The sequence below is a fragment of the Zootoca vivipara genome, chromosome 15 (genome assembly GCF_965207765.1).
Source record: "Zootoca vivipara chromosome 15, rZooViv2.hap1.1, whole genome shotgun sequence".
NCBI lineage: Eukaryota > Metazoa > Chordata > Lepidosauria > Squamata > Lacertidae > Zootoca > Zootoca vivipara.
This window is the reverse complement of record NC_142598.1, coordinates 4,909,266-4,926,997: the sequence shown is the minus strand read 5'-3', so window position 1 is coordinate 4,926,997 and position 17,732 is coordinate 4,909,266. Positions and strand designations below refer to the sequence as shown.

At 48.7% G+C, this 17,732-nt stretch overlaps 1 protein-coding gene across 1 annotated transcript in view; it reads right to left on the bottom strand.

Moving 5' to 3' along the window:
* The window catches only part of LOC118075349 (uncharacterized), a 36,939-nt gene that overhangs the window by 1,569 nt on the left and 17,638 nt on the right, over positions 1-17,732 (bottom strand). The window contains exons 4-8 of the mRNA XM_088658369.1: positions 13,241-13,439; positions 11,234-11,330; positions 6,752-6,923; positions 3,941-4,096; positions 949-1,127 (exon numbers count right to left, since the gene is read on the bottom strand). Coding sequence (XP_088514495.1) covers positions 949-1,127; positions 3,941-4,096; positions 6,752-6,923; positions 11,234-11,330; positions 13,241-13,439 — 803 coding nt within the window. The remainder of the gene's footprint in view (positions 1-948; positions 1,128-3,940; positions 4,097-6,751; positions 6,924-11,233; positions 11,331-13,240; positions 13,440-17,732) is intronic.

The following is a 17,732-nucleotide window of genomic DNA, read 5'->3' as shown; positions in this document are numbered from 1 at the left end:
TGCAAGCTAACAGAACGAGAGCCCTGCTGGACTGACGGGCTCACCTATTCCCATGCTGTAAGTGGGACAGGAGCTTTGAACTGTCAGCTCAGATTTGCAAAAGTGCCCACAAGTTTCAGTCTTGTTCCTGTTTTCCTTAATTGAATAAAGTGACACATCAAAAATTTCACAGATGAAAGGAGGAATTGGGGTCGGAGGAAGTTTGTCCTCACAAACTAATCTCCCTGATAGAATTCTGCATGTTCTCCTTGTGTCTTGGGAGCCCAATCCTTTGCCGTTTCAGCTTAACACAGCCGCCCCCAAACTCGGCCCTCCACATGTTTTGGGACTACAATTCCCGTCCTGTTAGCTAGGGATCATGGGAGTTGTAGTCCCAAAACATATGGAGGGCCGAGTTTGGGGGTGCCTGGCTTAACATCCATTCTGCTGTCGGGGCTCCCTGACAGCATGCATGTGCAGTCTTTGGCCCTGCTGCTTTGGGGAGTTTATAAAGGTCAAAGACCCCTGGACAGTTAAGTCCAGCCAAAGGTGAGACAAAAGCTTTTCTCGCTTTTCATGAAGAGGGAGGATTGCTCCAGTCTCCAGTATTCTACTGAACTCCTACCCACTCTTACTTTTACGCCCTTTTTGGGTTCCAGGTCCCCTCACACATAACACACCCACTCACGTTAGTAATACTTGATAGAATCAAAAAGGGGTTCCGAGTTCCAATGCTACCACTTTGATTAATTAGAGCCAAAGTAAAAGGGGTTGGGGGCAAATCCTTAGAAAACCAATTCCTAGTGCTGTACTTGGAAACAGGAGGCCAATCCTTTCTTGTTCTCTCCCCGCCTGCCTTTGCTCGAGTTTAATCCATAGGGGAGACTTCCTCCAAGTGACCCAAAGTGGAACTTTGGTTTCCAGCTGTTGGGTTTCTATGCATATCCATAGCATGTGCAGTGAACTCACCTGCTCCAGAGGTACAGGAATTGCCAGCGGCTGGGCAGCGACATTCCTAGTCCGACTGCGCTGGCGGGACCGGGAGCGTCGAGTGCGGGATGGAGAACGTCGAGTGCGGGATGGAGAACGTCGAGTGTGGGATGGAGAACGCCCCCTCCGCTTGGGACAGCTAATCCACATCTCTTCCACTGAAGGGGGGAAAAATGGCAGACTGTTGGTTGCTCCGGAAGTGATATTTAGGCAAGAGAAGCAACTTGACCCCAAAGACAGTTATTGCCCCAACTCTATTCATTATTTTCATTGCCATGATCCTACACTTTGTTGAAGGGAAACTCCCCACCGGAGTAGAAATATGTCGAGCAGATGGAAAGCTCTTCAATCTGAGCAGGCTGAAAGCAAAGAGTAAGGTTACCATAACTTCCGTCATAGAGCTTCAGTACGCTTATGACAATGTAGTGTGTGCACACTCAGAGGATGACTGCCAAACCATCCTAAATATCTTTGCAGAAGCTTATGAAAAGCTTGGCCTATCACTCAACATCCAAAAAACCAAAGTGCTGCACCAACAAGTACAAAATAACCCCTCTGCAGCGCCACAAATCCAACTCAATGTGTAATGGAAAATGTCAATCACTTCTCCTACCTCCTATCTTTCCACAAGGGCCAACATTGATGCCGAAATCCAGCATCGCTTGAGCTCTGTGAGTGCGGCTTTCTCCCGATTGAAGTGCAGAGTGTTTGAGGACTGGGACATTCACAGGGAAACCAAACTGCTTGTTTACAAAGCTATTGTACTGCCAACCTTACTGTATGCTTGTGAAACATGGACCACTTATAAACGCCATCTCCAACTCTTTGAAAGATTCCATCAATGGTGTCTCCAAAAATTTTTACACATCACTTGGGAAGATAGGCGAACTAATATCAGTGTACTGGAAGAAGCAAAGATCACCAGCGTTGAAGCAATGATTCTTCAACATCAACTTCATTGGACTGGTCATGTTGTGTGGATGCCTGATGGTCGTCTTCCAAAGCAACTACTCTATTCCAAACTTAAAAATGGAAAGTGTAATGCTGGTGGTCAACAAAAGAGGTTGAAAGACTGTCTCAAGACAAATCTAAAAAATGTAGTATAAACACTGACAACTGGGAAACACTGGCCTGCGAGCGCGCCAGTTGGAGAACAGCCTTTACCAAAGGTGTCATGGGCTTTGAAGACACTCGAACTCAGGATGCAAAGGAGAAACGTGCTAAGAGGAAGGCATGCTTGGCAAATCCACACCGAGATCAACTCCCGGCCAGAAACCAACGTCCCCACTGTGAAAGGACGTGTGGATCCTGAATTGGCCTCCACAGTCACTCATTGTTAAAACCGTGTTCATGGAAGATAATTTTACTCGGCTACAAATGAGAAGAAGAAGAAGAAGAAGAAGAAGAAGAAGAAGAAGAAGAAGAAGAAGAAGAAGAAGAAGAAGAAGAAGAAGAAGAAGAAGAAGAAGAAGAAGAAGAAGAAGAAGAAGAAGAAGAAGAAGAATCCTCACAGGTGGCTTATAGTTACTATCCTTTCGAATTGCCAAGCCACTACTTTTTCTACAATTGGCTAGAAGTGGGATAACAGTAGATCCTCAGATCACTTGTTGGCAGATCTATATTACCCAGCAATATCCTTCCTTATGGCCAAGAACCTGTTATGGTGTTTACTAAGAAGTTAATCCTATTCAGCAAAGGTCCTTTTCCAACATCCATTGAAAGTTTCCTGCTTACTGGGGTACTAGTCAACAGGAATAAATGAAAAGGGCAGACCCAGCAAGCAGGAAATTATTTAACGGCACAGGCACCCTGAAAATCCTCAACCACATTTTTGCTGTTGACATACGGGTGGCCATCATGATGCCCTCAAGATGTTATTGGACTCCCAACTTCCATCAGCCCAAGCCAGCATGGTCAATGGTCAAGGATGATGGTACCTCACTGACATCCCTGATCTATACCGCAGAGCCGTGGTAGGGAGCCTGCTCCCCCGCCCCCAATTACTGTTGGACTACAACTCCCATCATCCCTGACCACTGGGAATGTTGTCTGGTGCTGCTGGGAGTTGGAGTCCCAACAACATCTGAAGGGTGACAGGTTCCCTAGCCCTACTGTATAGGCGAGTGCTGCAACTGATCTTTTTGAACATGCCTCAAGCCAGATGGGTCCACGACAAGGGATACAGAAAACACAAGAGGGGAAAACAGGGATAATGCTGGAATGCAATGTTTTGGAACAGATAGTTTGACGCTCCACAAGAGCGAACAAACAAATGTACAGCGATTCCATGGAAAGGGGCGAGTGTGGATGCAAGCTGTGTCAAAGCCAACTTGTTTTAGCTGGCAGGGTGGGGGAAACAAAAGCCTGCCACAAACCAAAAGTTAAAGCACAACATTTTAGAAATTGATAGGACATGAGTTATTGGAACAGTCTGGCTGAACAGATAGGTCTTTGCCTGGTACTGAAAAGACCACAGGAATGGCACTAGGCAAATTCTCTCTGGAAAAGCTGTTCCATAATGGGGGGTCACTATTGAAAAGGCCCCTTTTCCTGGTGGAATCCACCAGGGGCAGCATTACATTAACCTGCGGCCCTCCAGATGTTGCTGGAATCCAATTTCCAGTAGCCCCAAGCAGCATGGCTGATAGGAGCTGGAGTACTGCAGCATCTGGAGACCCCTAGGTTCCCCAGCTCTGAAACACAGCAGCAGTAAGAGACAACTTTCAACGCAATTGTGTCTGTGGTCTGCTGTGTCTCCTATATGGTGCTTTGGCCTCCTACAAGGTAGGGTAGGTTGAGAGAGAGAAAAAGAGAATTTGCCTCAAGACCACCCAGTGAGCCTCACTGGGAAGTTGGAATTTTAAAGAAAGTTTTTCTGCTTCGAGACCAGTGCTTCAGTCCCCCCACCCCCACCCCAGCACACCAGCTCTCCACCTGCCACCTTCCGGTTCCTTCCTAATAAGTCACTCACTTTTCTGCTGGTCAGCCCTGCATTCCTTTATTTGTGTTGCAGTTCTGTCCTGTGAGCAGGGCAGCAGCTTTGGGAATCCTGAGTCAGTTAATTCCTTGTTCTCTGCATTGACCTCAGAGTCCAGAAGCAGAAGCTCTGGTTTTGCCATTAGCTTCTCTGCAAGCAGATGATAATAATAATAATAATAATAATAATAATAATAATAATAATAATAATTTTATTTATACCCCGCCCTCCCCGGCCAGGGTCGGGCTCAGCACAGCTAACACCAAATATGAATTACAATAAACGTAATAGGAAAAAGAAAACAACAACAACAGCAAACAAACAAACAAAATACGGCTTAAAATGCAGCTTAAAATGCAGCCTCATTTTAGTAGTAGCCCATAAATCAAGACCATAAAGGGAGGAAACATCAGATATTCACCTGAGTCAGCTATCCATACTGGTCCTACATTGGGCCAGCAAAAAAAGCCAGGGGGGAATTTATATATCAAATCCCATATAAGGGGTCAGAGTGAGCCTAAGCCGAAGGCCAGGCAGAACAGCTCTGTCTTACAGGCCCTGTGGAAAGATGACAAATCCTGCAGGGCCCTAGTCTTTTGTGACAGAGCATTCCACCACGTCGGGGCCAGTGCTGAAAAGGCCCTGGCCCTAGTTGAAACCAATCTAACCTCCTTGAGGCTTGGGACCTCCTAAGTGTTGTTATTTATGGACCTTAAGGTCCTCCGCGGGGCATACCAGGAGAGGCGGTCCCATAGGCACGAGGGTCCTAGGCCGCATAGGGCTTTAAATGTCAAAACCAGATCACACACAAGCTGAGCAGAAAATCTCCAAGGTCTGTGGAGTGCAAGCGTAAAAGGAAGCTGCAAGCCAAGAGGCTCCTGGGTCAAATATGCTGCATCACTAAAGGGAGAATGAGGCTCAACTGCTATAACTAACCCAAAGGCAGCCTGGAGTTTAGGAAAGACTACTAGACCCAGGTGGCGCTGTGGGTTAAATCACAGAGTCTAGGGCTTGCTGATCAGAAGGTCGGCAGTTCGAATCCCTGCAACGGGGTGAGCTCCCGTTGCTCGGTCCCAGCTCCTGCCCACCTAGCAGTTCAAAACACATCAAAGTGCAAGTAGATAAATAGGGACCGCTCCGGCGGGAAGGTAAACGACGTTTCCATGCGCTGCTCTGGTTCACCAGAAGCAGCTTTGTCATGCTGGCCACATGACCTGGAAGCTGTCTGCGGACAAACGTCGGCTCCCTCGGCCTATAGAGCGAGATGAGCGCCGCAACCCCAGAGTCGGACACGACTGGACCTGATGGTCAGGGGCCCATTTATTTTACTAGAGGGTAACCCATACATAATCCACCCAGACTTGCTAACAGCACATGCTCTAGTTTCTTCACAGCCCATTTCCCGGTCACTTCTAGAGAGGCACCCTTGCCGTTGCTGGACCTTGAGACCCTGACTCAGCACTTTTGCTAGACAAGGGAGAAGAGGAAAGGGGGATGCTCTGGGACAGTTGCTAGGCAACTGCAGCACTCTGTTCTCCAGCCACCCCCACACCTGCTATTTGCAACGAGTTGTGTACATGCATAGGTTCCCTTTCAAAATGGGAAAATGTTCATCGCGTGAGCACCCAAACTCTTTTGAGATGGGGAGGAATCAGTCACTGGAAACATCAGTGCACACACAGGAGGAACAGAGTCAGGCCAGGTTGGCCTGGGGTCCCAGTGACAGCTTCTGCCCTTTTCTTAGCTCCCACCTGCTAAGGAAAGCCTCACATGCCCTCCCTCTCCAGGTCTTATGCGAGGGAATTCAGTGCTGATAGGAGGGCCTACGGGGTGGATTTTAATGGCTGGGAGAGGATATATTAATTGTGATTTATCCCTCCAGGCGCCCACATGTGTGGGTTGAACAGAGTTTCAAAATCCCACCTTTGGCAGCAAAATTGAAAGCATAGGAATTAGGCTGTAATGACTTGTTTTGAGCAACTCCAGCTATGAAGGAAGCTGGTATCCCCCTTCTTAACCCACTTAGCAAAGAATCAGGTAAGAACTTGTAAAGCAAGTTTTAAAATAAGACGGACCCAGTTGGCATTGTGGGTTAAACTACAGAGTCTAGGGCTTGCTGATCAGAAGGTCGGCGGTTCAAATCCCTGCAACGGGGTGAGCTCCCGTTGCTCGGTCCCAGCTCCTGCCCACCTAGCAGTTCGAAAGCACATCAAAGTGCAAATAGATAAATAGGGACCGCTCTGGCGGGAAGGTAAACAGCGTTTCCGTGTGCTGCTCTGACTCGCCAGAAGCAGCTTTGTCATGCTGGCCACATGACCCGGAAGCTGTCTGTGGACAAACGCTGGCTCCCTCAGCCTATAGAGCGAAATGAGCGCTGCAACCCCGGAGTCGGACACGACTGGACCTGATGGTCAGGGGCCCCTTTACCCTTTTACCTTACTTTATGATCATGCATTGGTTCACTGCAAAGGCAGCAATAAAAACTATGCAGGCAAAATACTTATATTTGCTGTATACCCAGCTTCAGAAATACACCTAATGCTGGAGCCAGCAGAGGCATCTCCACATCAAAATAAGAGATAGAGGAAAAGGAAGTACTATACGCTTGTTGCTTTCCAGGAGAGGAGGGGAAATGACATCACACAGAGCCCTCTCTACCAATTGTATTTCTCTGGTCTAAGTGTCTTCCTAACAGCAATAGTGCTCTGCGGACTTAGCCCCCTTTCATGCTGACTAGCAAGAATATGCATTTGTTTGGCTTGGTTGCTAATTTCCCAGAGAGCCCTCTCCTAAAAACCACCCTACCTGTTTCTTGCAGAAGCCGCTGGATCTCTGTCCGGGTCTCCTGTAGACTTTGCAGTACCTCCTGGCTCTGTTTGGCTGGGTCTTTGTAGATCCAGATAAAATAAGTCACCACAGCGAAGCCCAGACCAGCAAAACCTCGACGTGATAGGCCCACCCAGAAGGAGATTCTCTCCTGAAGTGAAGAGAGACAAGTCAATGCAACCAGAGACACACAGATCATCGTATAGCATAAGAAGGAACACAATCCTTGAGTTCTCCCTGGAACACCAGCCTTCCCAAAGTACCTTTCCAGATCTGTGGGATTCTCATCAGCCAGCTTAATCAGAACCGGCCCTAACAAACAAAGATGTTTATTCGGCTTTACGCCCATCATAAAACACAACACAACAAAATAAAACAAATAAAACAGCGGACTCGTTCAAGCCACAAATAATATAACACAATTCACAGCTCACAAGGACAAATATTAACAATTCAAAAAGAAAAGTTTAAGATTATGATTAAAAATTTAGGCACTACGCTAAAATCAATATCTGATGTCATTATAGAAAATTCTTATAACTATAAATAATCAGCTAACATTCCATTCCATCTCTTGTATGAGAGAACGGCTGTTAGGAATTTAGCAACCTGTAGAGTAATATAAGGATCCACATCTTGAACCGGCCCTAACCTTAGGGGGAGTGAGGCAGCTGCCTGCCTCGCCTCAAGCAACAGGTGTTGGGGGCAGGCAATGTGGCAGGAGGGTGTTGTGGAGCAATGCTGTGACAGCCACGTGGCGTGTTCTGCACGTGGCCTAATGCCCTCAGGTATGGTGTTTGGTAGATGTGGCCCTGCTGTCAGTGTTGCTGTAAGAGTCTATGGCCAGTCCAGTCAACTCGTAAAATGGAGGGCAGTGAAAATGCCAGCTTGCCCTTTGCCCCAAGAAGCAAAATGTTGTGGGTCAGGCCTGGTCCTCATCCTGGAGAACCAATGTAAAAGAAGACAGGGTTGCTGCGCTTTTTAGTAGTTATGAGGGGTAGAAACCTGACCTACATTATTTCAAGTATCAGCTGGAAAATTAAAATTTAAGTAAATTATAATTAACTTGTAACATTCACTGGTTGCTAATAGCATGAGTTACTTTTAACAATAATTAGGCACATTAGCTAGAGCAGGGGTGGCCCTCAGATGATGCTGGGACCCCAACTCCCATCAGCCCCTGCTGGCACAGTCAAGAGCGAGGAATTATGGGCCTTTTAGTTCAAGAGCATCTGGAGGGTGACAGGTCCCCCAGCCCCCAGCAAAAATGGAACCTACATTTGTGAGCTACCAAAAGCATCTTGCTGGCCAGTCTAGCCTTGATCCTACGTAGCAAGGTAAAGGTAAAGGTAAAGGGCCCCCTGACTACTTAACAAAAAATCTGGTTATTTAAGGCTGCTTAATCTCCATTTGCAAAATCCAGTTTTTCTTGGTGGAAAATGTCGGTCACCTTGGTGCTGAATTTAGATTTTGTTTTTGTTTTTTTAAAAAAAGAATAACAAAAAACAGCACACACCCAGAACATACACAGCCCTTGGCCCTGTCCTCTGTTGCACTTGCTCATCTCACCATCGTCACAGCTTGCCTTCCACTGATCCAGCCAGATATACAGCTTTAAGAATTCTCCTTATTTAAACTGCAACATGCAGCCACACCACATTTAATGCAGAATTGGTTGGCAGTGGCAGCAGACCGACTGCAAGGGCCTAGGAATCTACAACAGTCCAGCCCTTGGAATGCAAGCACAGGCAGGACAGGGGTAGGGATGGCTGGTTGTGGTCACATCTAGCTTCTACCTTCAGGAAAACCCGATAAGGTGGGATGGAGAATGGATTTAAGGATATACTAAACAAAATGCTTATAGGGACCCAGGTGGCGCTGTGGTTAAACCACTGAGCCTAGGGCTTGCTGATCAGAAGGTCGGCGGTTCGAATCCCTGTGACGGGGTGAGCTCCCGTTGCTTGCTCCCAGCTCCTGCCAACCTAGCAGTTCGAAAGCACATCAAAATGCAAGTAGATAAATAGGAACCGCTACAGCGGGAAGGTAAACGGCATTTCCGTGTGCTGCTCTGGTTTGCCAGAAGCGGCTTTGTCATGCTGGCCACATGACCTGGAAGCTGTACGCCGGCTCCCTTGGCCAATAATGCGAGATGAACGCGCAACCCCAGAGTCGGTCACGACTGGACCTAATGGTCAGGGGTCCCTTTTAAACAAAATGCTTATCATCACCAGAGAAGTTCTTTAAAAAAAACACACCCCAAAACTATAAGAAGTTACTTAAAAGACAGGCTGGTGGTGTTGCTGGATTGTTGAGAAAAAGAAAGATACGAACTGGGTTGCTGTTAATTGAACGACAGCTTTATTATACAGGTTTCACCACAGAGTTGGTGATTCATGTATCTCAGGCATCTTTCAGGAATGCAAACAACAATTAGTGCGTGGGGAACCTCAGGCCCTTCCTCCTCACTTTGCTTCCTCCTCACATGACCAGCGAGCATATTAATCTCAGGACTATTATTGCTCATAGAGATAACAGCACAATTTTCAGCCTGCAAGTAGATTTGGCTGGGGGCAAAGTCTTGTAGCCTTGCAGCAGAGGGACCAACAGAGTTGCGATCTGTCCTCCCAGCTCCCTCTTCTTCCTCCTCCTCCTCCTCCTCCTCCTCCATTCCTCTTGGTTATTTTTGTTTTGTTCTAACTATAAGGGTTTAAAATCCAATAGCAGCAACCTGAAAGAACAGGGTGAGAGTCAGGAGGGGTGCAATTCAGTAGGACTGCCAGAATTTGGTAGAAAATATATTAGCACCTGGACCGGGTCAAGGGGACACAACCAGGCCAGATTCGGAGGTGGGGCCAACAACAAACATGCCTTTGTCCATCCACCCTACATAAGAAAGCACACATACACACCCTGAAGCCTGGGAACTGCCGTTTAAGTGTGCTGGGAACTGTAGTTCTGCAAGGGATAATCTACAGCTTCTAGGATTCTTTGGAATTTAAATGTATGGTGTGCCTGGGGACTGGCTTTTCAGTCCCCATAAGACAAGGATGGGTGTGGGACCCAGGTGGCGCTGTGGTTAAACCACTGAGCCTAGGGCTTGCTGATCAGAAGGTCGGCGGTTCGAATCCCTGTGACGGGGTGAGCTCCCGTTGCTCGGTCCCAGCTCCTGCCAACCTAGCAGTTCGAAAGCATGTCAAAATGCAAGTAGATAAATAGGAACTGCTACAGCGGGAAGGTAAACGGCATTTCCGTGTGCTGCTCTGGTTTGCCAGAAGCGGCTTTGTCATGCTGGCCACATGACCTGGAAGCTATACGCCGGCTCCCTTGGCCAATAATGCGAGATGAGCGCGCAACCCCAGAGTCGGTCACGACTGGACCTAATGGTCAGGGGTCCCTTTACCTTTACCTTTAAGACAAGGATGTAGAAACTTCAGTTGTCCCAGATATTTCTGGATTAGAACTCACATTGCCCCTGGCCATTGGGGCCCCACTGGCTGGGGATGAGTGGGGCTGGGCATCTAAAAACATCTAGGTAGCCCCGTGTTTCCCATTCCTTTTGTAACCATTGCGGATGGATAGTACTATCCAGATGCCCTGGAAAAAGAAGCTCACCAGCAGGGCATGAACGCAACATCCCTCCTGATGGTTTGTGCTCAGCACCTGGTGTTCACAAACCTGCCAAGTTTTCAGGAACATTGGTAGTGCCAGTGTAATAATTGTTGGCTTGAAACGCTGCATGCACTAAAGCTCTCTGTCGGGTCAGTACTCCATTCTTTCAGGTCATCGGTGCAGTGGTGAGAGTGATGGGAGATCAGGGTTCAAATCCTCACTCAGCCAAGCAGCTACTCACTGGCTCTTCAGCTAGCCTACCTCACAGGGTTGTTATGAGGAATGAACAAGGAGTGGGGGAAACCATGTACACCACCTTGAGATCCTTGGAGGAAGAAGGTGGGACATAAAGTTGATAAATAAATATAAAATAAATACCATGGTTGTTTATCTCCTGCTCGGTTTGGCAAATGTGTCACGTGCAGCAGGGGGCAGGGAGGGAGGGATAGCTAGCTTTTATTTAAAAATATTTTATTTTATTTTTAAAGAAAAGCCAGTTTCTAGATTTTATAGCCTTGGAATAGATGCTTGAAAATGCCTGCAAAACACTACCTGGCAAAGCTCAAAAAGCCAGGAAGGTGGCAGAGAGAGATTTCCGCTCCCCTCCCATCTCCAATGTGGACGCCTTCCCTTGACAAGTGTGAGGGTGACACCATAGTGCCGTGGGGAAAGAGGGGGGGCCGAGGCTCCCATCAAGCCACCTACGCTTGAAGGGCGAGACGGGGCCTCAGAAGAAATCAGTATCAAATTGTCACTCCAGGGGCGGCTTGTTTGGAGAGATGTACCTTGCCCTGCTCCCTCCCCTGCCCCACACTCCAGCTCGGATTCCATTAGTGCAGGAAGAGGCCATACCGTCAAGTCATGGCCCCCGTCCACTTCATCCATGAGAAGGCTGCAGATGACACGTTCTAGGTAAATGTTTGCTCCCACCAATGTCAGTAGAGGGAATCTGGAGGCAGAAAGTTGGAGTGAGAGCATTAAAGAGAAGGAAGTGCTTTAGGAGGTGGGCATTTTAGGAGGTGGGCTTCCGCTCGTCTCGTGCCTAGCAAGCACAGGGCCAAGTGGGTTTTCCTTTCCAAGAGAAAACCCACTCTTTAGCTCGAAGTCAGAACAAATGGCAATCCCAAGAAAACGTGATTTGTCGTTTGCTCTAATTGGCTGGTGCCCAAGGGGGGGACGACTGCTATTTGGTACCCAGGGCCCAATCTTTGCCTTCTGAGAGCCTTAGCTTTCTTCTTAAAGACAGCTTGGTTCTAGTGCTTATTGTGGGTAAATAAGTTTGGAAATAGGAAACCAGGCTTCTAGGGACCAGGGGTGCCAACTTGAATAAAATATGGTGGGAGGGCAGGTAAGCCCCACCCCACATAACTGATGACAAGACACGGCACATGCACACCATTTGAATGGCAATGCCCATCAACTTGTGGGGGCAGCCCAATAAAACAATTTATTGGGAGGATGAAGGGACCTCAGCCCCTAAGAGTTGTCTCCTATGCTAGGGACAATGGACAGTTTAGGTGTGAAAAATACACTGATATACGCTGTATTTCCCCCTCACCCACTGCCACCCACACAAAAGTCTAAAAACCTAAATCTTAGAAACAGAATCTTGCAGTGTTTATCTATGCATAATTTATTGGTCTTGCAAGAATGTGTTTAGATTCAGATTCAGATGTTTATTTACGGCCATGGGCCCATACAAATGTGTTTAGAATCATGGGCTTTTACTAAGAGCTAGAGCTACTTACCATAACTGCTGAAGCACTGTGGGCCAGGCAAATTTCAGGAAAACAGAAACCTGCGTTCTGCAGCGTTTCAGAACCTGTGGCTCCCCAGATGATGCCGGACTCCAGCTCCCATCATCCATGACCATCACCCATTCAAGTTGGGGATGATGTGATCTGTAGTCTAACAACATATGCAGGGCCACAGGCTCCCCATCCCTCCTCAATTGGGTCTTGAATCTATGCTGGGGACCAAAAAGGCATCACAAACAAAAGGAGGACGTCTCACCGTAGTGGGCAACACTGACCTTCTCAGTCTGCTACCCAATTGCTAACTGTTTATTGGCGACTTCAAGGCCCCCTCCTGCTCTCCATTCTTATCTTTAAAGTGGACCTTCAAGTAGAATAAGGGGTTGCCAACTCAGCACCTGTGGGTTCATCCTGCTCCTTCCTCCACTGCAATTAGTCTTGAAAAAAAGCCAACTCTTGTTGGTCATAGCTGGAAAGAGGTTCACTCTCCTCTCCCTGGCTGTGGCCCCACCCACCAAACACACCCATCTGGCCTGCAGCAAGCAGGCTTTCCAGAAGCCTTGCACTGGCAGCAATCAAAAGCCTTTTTCAAAGTTAATTGGGAGGGGCATTGGAGGAGGGGAGTGATATTCCTGGGGGAGGATCAACTCTCCTCCCCCTGCTAAAAATATTGGGCTTGAAAAAATGAAAGCACCTTTCTTACACCTAATTTGCTGGGAGAACGGAAGAATCATGGCTTTTTTCCAGCCGGAAATCACCCGAATTCAGTTCCAGCACCTCTCAAGTGGGCACTATTGCCATTCTAAGAGAACATGTTGCGTTCCAGCACCTCTTTTTCTAGAAAAATAGCACTGAGAAGAATACAGTATGTGTTAGTGGGATATGTTGCCAATGGCAGCTTCTAAGATTTCCGGATGTGCACACAGTCCTAATAAGGTGGTCAACCCCTGGAATAAGATGACTGTTTAAAAAATGAAGTACGCAGCAGCCCTGCTGGAAATCCTCCCATCCCATCTCTCAAGTCAGCCTACGTGTTTTGATCAGGCTGGAATTTCTCTTCTCCAGGTGTATCTTTTGCATCTTCCATCCACACCTGTTTCCTTACCGTGCTCCTGCAGTCCATTGGCTAGAGGTCAGCACCAGGCTGGCAGCCCCACTTAGGAGATGAAAGAAGACCGAGTAGAGAGCGCTGGACTCCCCAACGACGAAGCGGTGCAGAAATGTCACCCGGTTGAAGATCTCAGCAAAGGCTACTCGCTGCTCAAAAGCCGAATCCTGCAATTCTTGGAAGGCCTGGCGCACCCCTGCAGAGGAGAGAGGCAAGCCAGCAAGGTGCCATCCACATTCCTCTCCCAGCTAGAACCAGAAACTAGGTGGGAACAGAACATAAGCATCCCATTTCCATTTGTTCCATTTATTATCTTCCCCCTGTAAGCCATATGTTTTGTCCCACACAGATGATACAGAGCATAGGGCATGCAGATATGTATTTATTTTAAAGCATCACTTCTTTCTCTTGCTTGCTGCAACTCTGAAAAGAAACTCTCTCACATTTTAAAGTACTACCAGAGGCAGAGGCAGCATGTTGTCAGGTGATCTTTGGTAATCTTTCGTAATGTAACGCCCTGTGTGAGCCCAAAATTTGGCGTCCTCCAAATGGATTTTCTCAGTTATGGCTGGAGTGCGCGTTACTGTACAAAAGTAAGACCTGCATCCTTTGCTTTGCCCACTTTTGATTCTGGCCTCAATCATAGCTGCCAAGTCTCCCGTATTCCCCGGGAAATCCCCGTTTTTCCAGTTGTTCCTAGCTGAAAAAATGGATTTTTTTGTTTTTCCCCGGTTTATTCTGGTGCGGTGGCCATTTTGGAACTGGGCAGAGCATGCTCAGAAGCGACTTTTGATGCTGCTCTGCCCAGTTCCAAAATGGCTGCAGTGCAACTTCTGGCGTGACGGCCATTTTGGAACTGGGCAAAGCAGCATCAAAAGTCACTTCTCAGCATGCTCCACCCAGTTCCAAAATGGCGGCAGCGCTACTTCCGGTCTGCTACTTCCGCCCAGTCCCTTATTTCTCCGACAGCAACTTGGCAGGTATGCCTCATCCACCACTGGTATAAGGCCCCACAAAGGTTAGCATGAGGGGAGAAAGGTTCCCAACCCCTGAGCAAATTCCCCCAGTATCTGCATATTTGAAAGGAGGGTTTGGTTTTTAATACTTGTGCAGCACTGGGGAATGGGTTCTGTTTCAGGAAAAGGGGGTACTGGGGCAGGGATGTCTATTTAATATAATAATAATAATAATAATAATAATAATAATAATAATAATAATATTTATATCCCACCCATCTGACTGGGTTTCCCCAGCCACTCTGGGTGGCTCCCAACTGAATATTAAAAACACAATACAGCGTTAAACATTAAAAACTTCCCTAAACAGGTCTGCTGTCAGATGCCTTTTAAAAGTAATAGTTTAAAAGTAATAGTTGCTTATTTCCTTGACATCTGATGGGAAGGCGTTCCACAGGGCGGGCGCCACTACCGAGAAGGCCCTCTGACTGGTTCCCTGTAGCTTTGCTTCTTGCAGTGAGGGAACCGCCAGAACGCTCTTGGCGCTGGACTTCAGTGTCCGGGCAGAACGATGGGGGGTGGAGACGCTCCTTCAGGTATACTGGACCGAGGCCATTTGGGGTTTAATGGTCAGCACTAACACTTTGAATTGTGCTCGGAAACGTACTGGGAGCCAATGTAGGTCTTTCAAGACCGATGTTATGTGGTCTCAGCGGCCATTCCCAGTCACCAGTCTAGCTGCCGCATTCTGGGTTAATTGCAGTTTCCAAGTACCTTCAAAGGTAGCCCTACGTAGAGCGCATTGCAGTAGTCCAAGTGGGAGATAACTAGAGCAGGGGTTCACAACAAAATTTTCTCGAGGACCCCTCATCGAGCCGCTATTGTGACAAGGACCCCCATTAATTCCTAATCCTAAAATTAAAAAGTGAGAGCCAAATTAAGAGTCTTTTTATATTTTATATTTATACGTTTTTTACAGTTACAACGGAGTACTCCATCAGTATACAGTTAGTTTTAATTTTCAGTTCTTAATGAGATGAACCACTTTTTAACCAACGGTCCATTTTTAACTACGCGAACTGTAGCTTCCGCGAAAAACAACGCTTTGTTTACAAACACTACTGTTTTGCAAAGAGGCAGCACGCGCCAGGGAGGAGGGAGGGGAATGGAGAAGACAGGGTACCTGCGCAGTAGCGCACAAATGAAGCCGACACGCGCAAAGCATCTTGGGGAGGTGAGCGTTAGTAGAATGCACACGCTGCCTCTTTGCAAAATAGTAGTTTGTAAAGCGCCACCTAACGGCATACAGCAGAACTACTGCCTCTATCTAATTCTAGTTTTGCGCTAGACTCTGCTCATGCAGGAAGCGGCCAAAACAAAAAATCTGTTATCATACGAAATATATTTGTCACAGTGGCCGGAGTGGACTACTTCAGAGTAACGACGCTACGCAGCTCTGCATTTTATTCTTTTATTGGTGCTGCGTATTTACAGTGCTAAAGTCATTGCTATTTACACGGAGTGATGTGATCAGTCGGTTTCAGAACCTCCTAATGGCTTTTGGCGCGTCTTTCTCCAACACAAAAGCTTTGGCAGACCCATCCTCTTTCCCCTCCTCTTTCTGCGTAGTTCTGGCGTTGGGGGGATGGGTCTCCCTCCCTTATTCGCCCCTTCCTGTCCCACCTGGGACCCTGGCTCCTCTACCTTGCCTGAGCCTCGGACACGACTTCCTGCTTCCCCACTGGAATCGGAACTCTCTCTGCTTTCCCCTGTGCTCGGTGATTGGCTTGAACTCAGGAGGGGAGGGACTTCGCGATATCCCCTGTCCCTCACATCCACCCCCCTCCCAAGCTCTCCTTCACCCCTCCCCAGGTCCCCCCCAGGTGTCGGTGACGACTGGAAGCCTAAGAACTCAGTGCTTTCCGAGCCCGTTGGTGTGAACACCTCCCCCCAGTCCTGCAAGCCCCCCCTTCCGCCTGGGAGGATGGGAATCCCAAAAAGTCCGTGGCGTCAGAGCTGGTGGGGGTAAAAATGTTCTGCCAATCTGCTCCTTCCTCTGACTGGGTGGATCTCGGTGACACCCATACCTCATCCTCTGGTTCCTCAAACTCCGCTTCCCAGCGCCATGGTGAACTGCTCTCCCGTGCTTCCTCCCCCTCCCCCTCCCTTTCCATGTGCCAGGGCTTGGGTCTATGGGGAAAGAGGGCGTGAAATTCTTCTACCAGGAATTCCTCCTGTATCTGAGTGGCTGGGACCCATTCATTCTGGGACGGTGGAGCATCCTCCCATGCCATGAGGTACTCCAGTCCCCCCACCCCCCACCTTGAATCCAGGATGGCCGTGGCCTCATTGAGTTGCTCCCTGCCTTCCCTCTCCCCCCCTCCCTCAGGGGTTTGTTCGCTGTCTCGGAGCCTGCTGCTTTCCCTGTACGGCGACAGCAGCGATCTATGAAACACAGGGTGCACCCTCATGTCCTCTGGCAGTGCCAGCCTGTATGCCACCGGGTTGACCTGTTGCGTGACCGTGAAGGGGCCCAACCTTCTGGGCGCCAGCTTTTTGCATCGCCCTCTGATGGGAAGGCCCTCCGAGGACAACCAAACTTTGTCCCCCACCCTAATGACCTCCCCCGGTCGCCTGTGGCGATCTGCCCCCTTCTTGTACGCTTCCTTGGCTCTCTCCAAGTGTTCTCTGAGCTGCTGGTGCACCGTCTCCAGTTCCACTGCCCAATCCTCAGCCTGTGGGCCCTCCTCCTCCTCCTCCCCCTCCCTCTCTGGGAAAGATCTGAGGTCACGCCCGTAATTGGCCTTAAAGGGCGACACCCCTGTGGAGACGTGCACCGCATTGTTGTAGGCAAATTCTGCCAGTGGCAGGCGATCCACCCAGTCCGTTTGCCGCTGGCTGACGTAGCATCTCAGGTACTGCTGCAGAATGGCGTTGACCCTCTCCGCCTGTCCATTGGTCTGAGGGTGTCTAGCCGTCGACAAGCTGACCTCCACCTGCAGGAGGTTCATGAGCCGCCGCCAGAACCTGGAAACAAATTGGCGGCCACGATCCGAAATAACCCTTAAAGGTAATCCATGCAGTCTGAATACGTGATCCACAAACAGTTTGGCTGTCTCTTCTGCAGAGACCGCCCTGGCACACGGTATAAAGTGGCACATTTTGGACATGAGGTCCACCACCACCAACACTGCGGTCTTGCCCCTGGACGACGGCAGGTCTGTGATGAAGTCCATGGACACTACTTCCCACGGCCTGTGCGGTGTGGCTAAGGGCTCCAGCAAACCTGCTGGTGGCGCTCTGACCACCTTTGCCCGCTGGCAGGTGTCACAGCCCCTTACATAATCCCTCACATCCTCCCGCACCCCTGGCCACCAGAAGTGTCTCATGACTAGGTGAGTGGTTTTATCCCTCCCAAAATGACCCGCCGTTGGGTTGTCGTGCGTCTGCTTGAGGACCGTACGTCTAAGCTGGGTGGTGGGCAGGTACAGTGCACCCTTGTAGAAAAGCAGTCCCCTGCGTTCTGCAAAGTC